The sequence below is a fragment of the Serinus canaria genome, chromosome Z (genome assembly GCF_022539315.1).
Source record: "Serinus canaria isolate serCan28SL12 chromosome Z, serCan2020, whole genome shotgun sequence".
Taxonomy (NCBI): Eukaryota; Metazoa; Chordata; class Aves; order Passeriformes; family Fringillidae; genus Serinus; species Serinus canaria.
Window position 1 is genome coordinate 14,034,357 of NC_066343.1, and position 12,998 is coordinate 14,047,354.

General features: G+C 34.4%; 1 protein-coding gene across 13 annotated transcripts in view; it reads right to left on the minus strand.

The window, feature by feature from the left end:
* The window catches only part of PAM (peptidylglycine alpha-amidating monooxygenase), a 654,400-nt gene that overhangs the window by 8,468 nt on the left and 632,934 nt on the right, over positions 1-12,998 (minus strand). For all 13 annotated transcript variants that reach the window (XM_050986801.1, XM_050986805.1, XM_050986802.1 and 10 more), the window contains 5 exons: positions 9,022-9,151; positions 3,962-4,078; positions 3,380-3,452; positions 1,850-2,057; positions 959-1,159 (listed from right to left, as the gene is read on the minus strand). In XM_050986801.1, coding sequence (XP_050842758.1) covers positions 959-1,159; positions 1,850-2,057; positions 3,380-3,452; positions 3,962-4,078; positions 9,022-9,151 — 729 coding nt within the window. The remainder of the gene's footprint in view (positions 1-958; positions 1,160-1,849; positions 2,058-3,379; positions 3,453-3,961; positions 4,079-9,021; positions 9,152-12,998) is intronic.

A 12,998-nucleotide genomic window follows, 5' to 3' on the forward strand; every position in this document is an offset into this window, starting at 1 on the left:
CCCAAAATTTGGAGATTGAGTAGCACTCGATGAAACTAGGTCACTTTTTATATTAAAAAAAATAAATAAAGTGGATAATGAACTTCTGGAGCTTGCAATGGTAGAAGGCCAATGAACCAGACAATACAAGTCAGTTTGAAATAGGATTAGAACTTATAGGCAATATAAGTCTGTAGAAAGATACTGTGAAGAACAGATTAGAGGTTACCTCCTAAACCTGCTAAATAAAGGGTTTGTGGATGCATAGTGAATAGGAGAGGAATGACTACAAAATGCATCCAAGCTTACACACATTCTCAGAAAGCTTCTTTCCACTGTCAGAGACACATAGATATCAAGCCTGTCATCCAGCACAGCATTTTTTTACACTCTTGCAGATGCAAAAGAGAGAAACATGATATTAAATTTAGTATTAAGGAGTCAGGAGCCCAGCATGCCAAAATTCCTCATCCAGTTCTTAACATTTACCTTACCTTCAGTATTAGTATTTAGAATCTAATTCCAAAACTTAATATAGTAATTGTTAACCAGACTGTGATATTAAAAGCCACAATGTTTTCTGTTTTCAGTTCTCTGGTTTCGTGAAACCAAAAACCCTTCTTGTTCATTTGGTCTGAATTTTGCTCTCTTCAATGGAGTTCAAAATGAATATTTAGAAATGTTATTAATAATTCCTTATTTACTGATTAACTGTGCAGTCACCAGGAAGCAGCAAGATCGTCACTTGTTGATATCACATTTAGGTAGTAATCAGTAATTTTTTACAAACAGAGATTAGATGCAAGCTTCCTTCATCTGCAAGCAGGAAAACAAGTAGTTCTCAAATTTTCCATTGCAACAGGACAACTCTAGAAGATAGTTAATATTCATCTCAAGATAACACAATAGCTCTTCAGGAAGTGTAACATCCTGGCACAAAGCAATTACTTGAAATATGAAGAACAAGAAAAAAGATTACCTGGAACGTATGACACTGCAAATAACTCTCTTCCAAATGCTTTGTGTTTGATCTCTCTTGTGAACTCCCCAGTCTCCAACCTAAAGCACTGAATTCGACCATTTTCTCTGTCTGCAACACACAGCTGACTTAAGTCAGGGATCAGGGCTAAGCTGTGAGGGATACTAAACTGCCCAGGCCTGGATCTGCCTAGAGAAGTGTCTGCAATAAAAAAAAATCCCAAGTTTATGTTAAAGTATGCACTGAAACTATCAGTTTTACTTAGAAACAGCAGTATACAACATAATGTAACCCTGGGAAAAGACTAAGGTCAGCTTGCTTTTTTCCTAGCATTTAGACAGAAAACTCACAGTAACCTATTTTGTTTTCTTTATAAATCTCAAATTCAGAATTTGCAATTTCCTGAGGATATTCAGCATAGTTACAGCAATACATAAATCTGAGTCAGGCAGAAATAGAATTATTCATAAAACTTAAAATAGATTAAATCACAGCATAAATCAGGCAAAAATTATTCCTTTCTTATATGCTTAAGAAAAAAAATTTGCTTTATGAAAGTCAGGATATTTTCTTGATAAAATAGGGCACGACAGTATTTATTCTGAAAGCAATGACAAACTCCAACCTTTTATTTTTAGTAAATATATAACCACTACAAGTAGCTGTAGAAAAAGCCAAGAGAAAATTTGGATGCAAGAACAAGGCTGAAATTCATATAGGGCCTGGAAAGTATTTTAGTCATAGAAATTAATTTTATTTATTAATTTAAAAATATTTACTAATTTAATATTTATTAATTTAAAAATTAATAGCAACATCAGCAATTTTGTGGTTCATGATGAGCTCGTGATAATGGCAGTATGGATAAAGCACCAAGAGCCCTGACTGTACCTTCTCCCCACTGCATCACATACAGTCCATTTGGAGAGAACTGAATAATCCGACTGTTGCAGTAGCCATCAGAGACATAAATGCTGCCAGTGATTGGGTCCACGGCCACATCAGTTGGTTGACAGAAATGATTTTTGTCACTACCTGGTTGCAAAGGTACGCCCAAGATCAGTAGTGGCTCTTTGTCATTGGCTCCTAGTTTGAAAACCTTTTTTTTCAGTCAAAAGGAAAAGAAAAGAGGTTTTAGTTATGGAAGGTGAAACCAAAGACCTAGGTGGCCTAGGGAACATCTCCTATCACTGTATATAAAATAAACTTACATACCAAATATAATCTTAATATATTGACCATAATATTTATTATTAGTTTTTCAATAGTCCTGATTCTAGGAAACCTCTGCTTAAAATACAAATTTCCTGTCATTGCAAAATAAACAGTTTCACTTTCTAGACTTAACTGCATCGATAAGCAAAAGACATAGCAGAAAATTACAGAAGGATCTTGAAAGGCTGAAGAGAGGGTTCCATGAGAACCTTGTGAAATTCAACAAGGCCAAGTGCAAGGTCTTGCACCTGGGTTGGGGCAATCCCAAGCACAAATATAGGCTGGGAGGAGAAGGGATTGAGAGCAGCCATGAAGAGAAAGTGTTGGTTAATGAGAAGCTCAACATGAGTTGGTAATGTGTGCTCACAGCCAGAGGTTAACCATGTCCTGGGCTGCATCCAAAGCTCTGTGAACAGCATGGGAGGAAGGGGATTCTGCCCCTCTGCCCTGCTCTGCTGAGACCCCACCTGCAGAGCTGCCTCCAGCTCTGGGGTTCCAGCACAGGAAGGACATGGAGCTGCTGGAGAGAGTCCAGAGGAGGGACACAAAGGTGATCAGAAGGATGGAGCACCTCTGCTGTGAGGAAAGAGTGAGAGAACTGGGACTGTTCAGCCTGGAGAAAAAAAGGCTTCTGGGCGACCTAACTGTGGACTCCCAGTTCCTGAACGGAGCCCACAAGAAAGTCAGAAATGAACTTTTTACAGATGCACATAGTGATAGAATTCCCCATTCAAGTGGGAATGACTTCAAACAGGGAGTAGGTTTAGATTAGATACTAGGAGGAAGTTCTTTACCATAAGGTTGGTGATGCCACTGGTGAGGCTGCCCAGAGAAGCTGTGGCTGTCACACCTCTGAAAGTGTTCCAGGCTATGTTGGATGGAGCTCTGAGCAACCTGGCCTAGTGGAAAGTGTCCCAGCCCATGGCAAGGCAGCTGGAACAAGATAATCTTTAAGGTCCTTTCCAACTCAGACAATGATTCTATGGTTTGAGTCTATGATTCTATTATTTCTACATGCTACGTCCTCGTAGCAAATTATTCAACACAATTATATTCCATGAAGTGCACAGGGGTGAATTCCTATAGGCACCTTCTTAATGTTATTCTAAACATGCCTAGATAAGCAATGTATATCAAATCTCTAGGAAAATAAAAATATTTTTAGCAAGATATTATGGTCCTGATACTAAAGCTTCAGAAACATACCTGATGAAGAGCTACATCAGTGACCCAGTAGTTACCATTTTTATCTACACTCAAACCATGTGGTAAATAAAATCTGCAAGCACAAATGTAGAAGAATTAAGTTAACATAATTTTTCTGGAAGAATGATATAGATGCAAAGATTTCATTTTTTAACTACAGATCAAAAACAAACGCTGTACGTACTAACTATGTGTAGCACTTAATGAAAAATACAGCTTTACAGCTTAGCATTTCCTTGACAATAGTGTCTCAGGTATGAAATTCATTTGATCTCAGCTATTTCACTCAGGCTACCTTAGCATTTATAAGGACGATGTACAATATTCACTTCCGTTAATCTGGCGGGTAGATGCAATTATATGAAATGTTAGAAAATAGAGCTGATAGAGATGGCAAATTTAATTTATTATTTGTTGACTTTGTTTATTTATTTACTTGAAGATACTCAGGCTACAATTACACAATTGTATATAAATGCACATATATAATATAAAATACAAAAAAAATAGTTTAGGGACTCTTTGGCATAAAATATATGGAAATACTAGTTCACTTAGTAATAGAAAAAAACTCCAACTTACAGACTTTTGCCTGTGGAATGAAGCAGTTTTGCATTACTTGGATTCAAGACAATAATTGTATTCTGTTCAATTGGTCCAAGTCCTCTTTGCTGATAGATAAATTTGCTGTCAAAAGAACTGTACACAAAAGAGTGGAATAGAAAGCCAGCATTAGAAAGTTCTACTGATGAACAATATACACACAAAATAAAGCCAAGTTTTGTAGCTCAGTTCCAGTGTGGGGTTATTAGCTTTTTTTCTCTTTAAATATAAACCTTATTACATCACTGTACAGCTGTAAGAGTTAACAGTGCCATATGCCTGCATTTTCTGCTGAGGTTATAACTTCTAAACTAAAGGAGCACCAAATCAACACAGCAACAATTAAAGATAGTCCTAAAGCAAGTAAGTAAAAACTCCTTTTTAAATTATTTTGTTTAATAATTTCATAGTCATGGCAACCCAGAAATGAGAAATTCAACAATTAGCCTAAGAAAAAAAATATAGGGAATCACCAGGGCATACCTGCCAGTAAGACCAGGTATACAATGTATCATCTAAGGCAGTCTATGCATGTTTGCGTGTCTTCTGATTTTCCTTTTTTCATATGAAGTTCAGTATTTTGCCAGAGCTTACTACTACAAGATTCAGTTCTTATGTTCTTATTCTTTTCACAGTGTGCTTACACATGACTATAGGATATCATGTGCATTCCCCTCATCCCACAAAACTGCACTCAATTTTCAAGGTACATAGAATATACTCATATAAACATTTGTACATGTCACTATTTCATTCATTAAGAATCACAATAAACTTTCCAGAGAACATTTACTAAGCAGGAAATTATCATATGCTTCCAAAAAATAAAAAATAGTTGTCTGTATCCTTACAGAGATGTTGGCTCTCACTCTGACCTGTTAAAATATATGTTCAGCTTTTAGTGAAGGTAAACAGTGTAAAATATTTTGATCATTTCAAGCTAAATGTTAGAGCATTGTGTTTGATGTGAATGAAAAATGCATGAATACAAGGCCCATTCCCAGCTCCCACTTTGTATTTTTAAATCCATTTGTTAATCCCAAGAGAAATCCAGCCATGACGGATGTTACTTGGTAAACAAGAATATACTTTGTAGTCACAGAGAAGGCTTTGAATACAGCCATTAAAACTATGTATTGTACAGCTCTAACCGTCTCACATCTCCATAACATTAAATATTTATATGCCTAGAATTTTTAATGTGGAAAAGCAATATTGGCTTTATACATAACCAGAAAAATCAATACAGAATGTGTTTAAGTTTCAACATAGGCTATGATTAAAAAGTAGTATTTAGATACTGCTATTGCATATAGTAACTATGTGTAACTATTGAATTTCTGGTAGAAATAATGTCTGATGGAAAAATAATCCTTTTGACTATGAATGGTTAAATCAAAGGTGAAAGCTACTAAAACTCTCCCCTGACATCTGCCATCATGTGGAGGAAGACAATGGATAAATGGTAATGACAAAGGCCTATACTGGTGTTGTACCTCCTTGTTTCAACATGATTCAGCAGGTGCTATTATATTCTTTACCATTCATGACAGTAATCTGCCATGATAAGTTCTGTTCATTTTGAAGTTTTATTTTAAAAGGAGTCCAACACTCAAAAGGGCTTGCTCTAGGTATGGATTTCCGATCTGTAGCATCAACAATGGACAGACTGAACTAATATAATTTTTAATCTACATAGATAACTGCAAAAAATCCGCACAAATAATCAAAGAAAAGAATCTTAGTGATGGTAGATATTGTACAAAACAAGCCCCATCAAAACCATGACTGTATCTGCAGAACAGACTATCTAGAAAATAATTATTGGCTTTCCTTGGTATTATTTTGGTTCTTAGTAATGGTGCTGTCTAGACATCTAAGTATTTCCTGCTATTTCCAGCTCTTCTGGGAACTAAGTGATTTCAGTGTAAACAAGAGATTGTATGGTATGCAGAGAAATTCTAGTGAACTTGAGTTTATGGAGTGATCTTCCATTCATCTTCTCCCTGTCAAACTTCTTTTCTAGGAGAATGACTAGAATGCTACAAAATCACAGTCACTCTTTTCTTCCCAGTGCTTGAGACTAATTTCCAAGCAATGTTCCTTTGTTTTAACTGATATATAAAAGCAATGCTGACTTCTTCCAGCTTAAAAACAGCAAGACCAAAACCACAGAAAGAACAACTAAACACAGTAGTCGTATTTCTCTAAAAAATGGTTTCCTGATATGTTCTGCACTTTGATACTGAAAGACCAATAAAATCCACTGCATATCTACTACTTTTAATTTCAAACTCCAATGTAATTCCACAGTTATGTTTCTACTTGTCATCTGGCTACTTCACACTAATGCAAAGGATTTCTTGCTAAATCTAGTATCCTTCCTGTGGGCTACATAGTAAATTTAGACAGACCACCTGATCTCATAATTTCTGAAAGCACAACCCTGAGGTCTATTTTTGATCAATATCCATCACCATTGTGGTACTGTGCTCAGCCTGCCTACCTTGATAAGAATGCAGTAACAAGAATGTAACTGATATTCTCTAATAAGTTCTTTATAAATTGGATAAATAGCACACATTTTTCTTCACAAAATAACTTCCAGCTGATTCACTGTTTAGCCAGCTGAATAGTTTTAATTTTTTTAATTCTACACAATACATGCTGCTTATAGCAAAGGCTGTTCTGAAACTGAAGAGACCATGCTGTAGAAATACCTTAATTATTTAAGAGGATTATTTTTTTAAAAACATATGCTGAAGAAATGCTACTGCTACTGTATTACAGTGTTTGTCACTGCATAACCTTTGTGCTCTAAAGTAGACTGAAGTTACCTTTTGCAACAGCATATATTCAACCAGCTATATTAAGCTGAATGAGAATCCAGCTTTTGTGGCATATGTTAATAATGCATTGGAAAAATTTGTGCATAGCCTAATAGCACAGATTGGTTTTGTTTTATTTGCTTCTATACTAAGTTGGTGAAGCATTAAAACAGAAAACAAATTCTGGGCTTTCAGGCCATTGATTTATTATGTTTACAATTTAGTGAGGAATATACAATTAACTGTGTATTTGCAGCTAATAATGAAATTTAACTTAAAAGTCTGCTAACTTGTTATGCCTCCCCCATACAACTGTCATGATGAACCCTTTCCAAATACAATTGTTTTTTCTTGAAAAATGAGAATACCCATTACTTCTTCATTTTTCATCACAATGCATGAAAGGAACCTGAAACTTAATGCCCATGTATGTACCCAAAGGTAAAAAGGGAAGGCTTACTGGGTCAGCACACTTCTGTGTGCCTCTTCACCATGTGACAAGATGTGGAACAAGAGCTTAACAACAGGCATGTTTTCAAAATACATTTTAAAATCATCACACTCTATATAAAAGGCCTACAGAGTTCTAGTTCAGCTGACTTAAGGGTCCCTATCAACACTAGATTTCTTATATATTGATTAACTATGCTCCACAAAAAGAAGAAAAAAAAGTAAGATTTAGGAACAAAACTCATAAAGAACTAGGATTTAATGATTAGTTATCATTTGGGAGGCCATGTGTACTGTTACTGAGCACTGGTGGTACATACATGGATTTCCAGACTACATATCACAACTCCAATCTTCTTCTGCAGCCACAGCATAATGAAGCTGAAGTTCTGCCTGTCTCTCAACATGGTTGATTCATCATGCACACCTGTTGTTTTAGGGAATTTGTTTTGTTTTGTTTAAAACCTGTAGGCTTTCCCAATACTGCTGGATCTCAAACTCAAGTTTTGTGCTCTGGATTGCTGGTATACTTCAATTGCCAGACACTGAAAAATATGTATTTTAGAAGGACCAGCCTATTTTCAAATATTTTTACAATTCGTTATTCAACAACACAAAGAATAGCACTTATGTTTCTGAGTAGGAGGATAAAAAAACAGCTTTTACACAATACTTGAAGTCTGAGTAATACAAGTTGTACAATGCATCATTTAGTCTCTATTTATATACACTTGAGCTGGAGATATTACTGACGCATGAGAATACTGTATGAGAAACAAATGATTGCCTGATCTGCTATAATACATTATTTACCTTAAAACCTAAATTCTTATTTTCTTTCATGAATCACTATTCTAAGCATAATTTGTTATCATAAGGTTCAGAATACTGTCCTATTTTTCAGGCATTATGTTATCTTTAAATGAACTCATCAGGATTTGAAAACAGACCTAGCCTTTAGTCTTATAGCTATATATATATATATGGAAAACAGATGCTTAAAAAGAAGACAAAATAATAAGAAGAGATTTTTTTAAAAGGATATATTTGAAAATACTTTCTCCCAGTATTTCTTCCAATTTCAAAAGTATCTATATAAGCACATTTACAATTTTAAAAATCAAATACATAAGAACACTGTAAAAATAAAGATAGTATTGGAATGTTCTGTTCTAAAAATAATATACCTCTTTATAATTTTACAAACACTAGAAGGACCACCATTCTGGAGTTCAGACATTTTTTTGTTTGAGTGATGCTAAATGTAGTAAATTTAATCAAATGAGTAGAATAAGGTTTGTTTTGAGAGAGTACCTTGTAACAATTCCTTTTTTCCCTGTGTACATGAACACAAAGAAGAATGGACATAGTTTTGCATATCTTAAGCCCAAGTACTAATTATAGTATACCATACTAAAACATTATTCACCCAGGCTAATTATTCCTGCTAAGAGACATGGAGAGGTAGGGATAAATAATCTCAGTGAATATCATACTAACGTGGTCATACAGTTTAAGGACCTAATGTACTATGTTCTTTTCCCCTGGAGACATATTCTTACTGTGTAAAGACCTAATAACTCATCATCTTGAATTGTCAGTCACCATTTCTATTCTGAGTCTCTGAAAGGCACTGTCAGCCAAAGGACTGAATTTTTAAATAGAAAAAGAACTTCAAGCTGTCTTTTCTTGAGAAGGTATATAAACAGCACACAGGAATTCAACTTTCTAACTCACCATTCAGCAAGGGTCTCTACTTACTTTTCATCCCAAACACGATCACCTCTGTGGAAGACAACTAGGTTATTTTTAGGGTCCAGAGCCAACCCAGAAACTTGGCCTAGTTTGAGGTCTAACCCAGTCCACTCCACAGCCTCTTCTATGTGGAAATCTGACGAAATAAATAAATTAAAAAAATAAATACAAAAAACCAAAAAGATAATAATGTAGCATATTTATTTAAAAGTTCCAAATGTGGTTAACTGGCATTTGGTACAGACTATTTGGAATTATATGGACATTTTCTTACATGCAGTATTTCCATTCAATGCATTGCAATTTCATTCCAAGCATTGTTTTAACATAGTAAAGCATGCACAAGCACTGGCAACCTGCTATATATAGATGACAGAAATGTCAAAACTGCTTTTGACTCCATCCTTTTCTCCAACTTGTAAGGATACATGAATACATACTCCAGAAGTTTTAGAAGCTCTGTAAATACTTTCTACACTGAAAGATTACAAAAATATACAATTGAAATCAGCAGGAAAATTTAATTATTAACTATCAGTTTTTGATTTTAAAATGCATAATAAATACCATGAATGACTAAATGAAACATGTGGAGGGTGAATCATGGGGGGTTTTCTTCCTATTAAAGCTTTTAACAGTAATAAAAGAAGACTTCTTGTACTTGTTTTAAACTGTAAAACTCAACTAAGGGAGAGAAATTTAGTTTTAGAGATTAACTTTACAAAGATAAAAGTATTGTCTCTTCAATATCTCTCATGTAAAAGCAGACTGACAAGGATAAAAGGTGCAAACTGTTCAATATTTGGAAAGTGGCAGAGAGTTGACTGCAAGGATTAATTTTTCACAGATCACCTACTTAAACACTATTTGGAAGAGATTGCTCTTGTGTGGCTCTGACAGTGTATTAAGAGACAAATGAACTAGATTTTTAAAAATAAAAATGTAATGGAAAAAAAGATCTCAATAATTCTGATAAAATAGAAAGAAATTTAAAAAAAATTCTAAAATTTGTTCTACATGTTAGGAAATCCACCACTGCTTCCTTTCAGAAATTGATTTGTTGAGAATAATTCAGGTATTTTTTCAATGCATAATTAGTATGTAGGCACATTCAGCCAAACTGATGGCAAATAAGAAGCAAATAAGAACTTCTTTGAAGTTATGTGAAACTGGAGCCACTTCACTAATAGTCAGTGTGTTTGAAAGCAACCATGCTTTACTTTGCAACTTTCAGCTCATGCAAATTTGTGAGTTCTGCTCTGATCCTAAACACCAGCAACCTAGGGTACCATCTAGGCAGGTGAAAAAGATTTCAAAATTCATAAAGTGCAAGGGCATCCTGCTTTGAAAGAAGGCAGATAACAGACCTCAGAACACAGCACCCAAGGAGTCTGAGAGGATTTACCTTCACCTGGAAGCCATTTTCCAACGAAAGGCAAAATTAATGGGAAACCATGTTTAAAATCTTTAAGCCACCTTTGCAACCCATCTGCCCTGATAATACCCTCCCCTTGCATTCATTTAGAAGAGCTGCAGTCTGAGCAGGAACAGGAATGAAGTAGAGGGAAAATCATTCTCTACAACCTATCCAAGAGAAATATGAAACCAGTGCTGAAAACCTACTGCAGACTAGGAGATGTTTTAACTCTTTGGACTGCGATATCGTAAGCTAGGGAGGTGACCTAAAAGAAACCTACAAGCTATCAGCACCTGCAGTGTATCCAGGACAGTAATCAGAAATTTCTAAAACAAGAAATCCTGCCCTGTAGAAATTTTAGCTGAACAAAAGCTGCAAGCTAAAGGAAAAGCTGTTACAAAAAATGACACATATTCATACTTCTGTAGAGTTGAGTTGATCACAGCAGGTGCAGTGCCAGGTATATTCATAGAAGTTTGGAAGGAATAAGAGAATGGAAATTGAGTGTCTGCTTCCTCACTTGCTCATCCACTATCACTTTATGGTAAACTCCAGAAAGCTTGTCTATGTTTCATGTTACAGATGCCTCTGAGCCTTTATTAAAAAAGCTAGAAGAAATAATAGGCTAAACATAGGACCTCTATTTTGGCCTCTATTCAGTCTCTCAGAAGACACATTCTATGAAATGGAAAATGTTTATACTTAAAGCAATAAAAGATTTCTGATAGATCAAAATAATAAAATGAATGTATAGTGAAATACAATCTAATCACAAGAGCTCTAGCCTCAATACAATCTTTAGATTTTATCACATTTTTCCAAGATTTGTTAATTAGTATTGTATTTTCTTTTTTCTTTCAGTCCATTCTGAAAGTCCTTTATACAGGTTTATCTCAAGGCAACTAGCTTTTTACAAAAACTCACTAAATTTAGACTTTCCTTATCTAAGACTTATTACTTATTTCCCTGCAAGAATTAGTGGTCCATGGAACAGTTTCATATGAAACTGAGGCTAATGAAAATTACTTTCCCCATTGAAATAATTTATAATTACTTAGAAAAAAACAAGGTCATCAGTTTTCTTGTGAATGAGATCTCTAAACTAGGTACCAGATCTTCTAGTTTTCAACTTGGAGTAGTTCCTTTCATTAAAAAAAAACCAAAAAAACCAAACAAAAAACAAAACCAAGGAAGAATTACTTAAATTTAGAACATGCAATTAAGTCTCTAAAGAACTGAAAGATGAAAGCCTTATTTACTGACACAACTTTAATTTAATATCCAGAATTTCTTGGAAGATCATTCTAGATTTTAGCTTTGCAAACTTTAAGTCATGTTGCACTCCCTGCCATCAAAGCCCTCACTTAAGTCTTGACAAATTTAATTAAGCAGTGCACAAAGGAGTTTTGAAAATTGGAGAATTACACTATTTGACATATTTAGATGGTATCATTGTACTAGTTGCAGTGGTATTAAATAACCTGACAGATTATTGACCAGTCTAGGTTAACAAGATAACCACAGTGCAAGAAGAGCAGTAGTATAAAGTTTCAACATTTATAACAACTTTACTTACTGTATTAGCCACTTGGTATTTCAGGTATTTGGTACTTCAGGCCAATTATATGCTAAAAATTGGAATATTTGCAAGACTAAAAATATTAAATTATTTTAATACTGGTGATTTTTAAGCAGTTAAATAAAATTAATTTAATAGCAGAGTCTTGCCCTAAGAAAATTGAGAAACTATTCAGTTCAATACAGTAAATGTTTTACAAAGGGGATAAATTTTTCATTAAATCATCAAATCATCAAATCATTTACTTCTTCCCCTGAGGAGGAAAATTCTCTTACAGAAGATTTTGTTTTAAATATGTAAATACTTCTCTAAAAAGAATCAAAATGCTTAAATATGCTTAAATATTTTATTGCTACAAAGGTTCTTTTACCAAAAGATGGTATTGACATCTTCTGCAGGTCAGGAATTCTGTAATTAAAGGTACTACAAACATAAAAAAAACACCCCAAAAATGCTTATTAGGAAAATTTCAGTTTCTTTTTTTCTTTTAGCTCAAAATTGCATAATTTGAAAGTTCATTTATTAATTAGTCCCCGACCAACAAATTACCCCCAAATATGGTGGCTACTGACATATGCAAGAAAATACTTTCTGTAGTTAGAATTCACGCTAAAAGGTATGCCACACTGAGTCATATATTCAGCTCACTGACATTCCCTCTTCTGGATCAGTGAAAATAGAAAGGAATTTTCTTCTTTCTTTGTATAGACCACATACTATTAGTCTAAACTGAACAAACTATCCACATGAAAGAAATGCTATACACACTACTTTCCTGAACATATAATTCCAGTCAGGTTTATGGAATTATTTATGATTTACACATATGTCCAGTATATAGTAACATTCTACCTGTCTTTTTTTCCCTCTGCCAATAATTTGATAGGTTCTTATTTAACTGGATTGTACAATGTAACATTGGCAAGTCCTCATCTTTGGTTTTCTTCTAAACACAAACCCAGGACTTATAAGAAGAGACAATACATG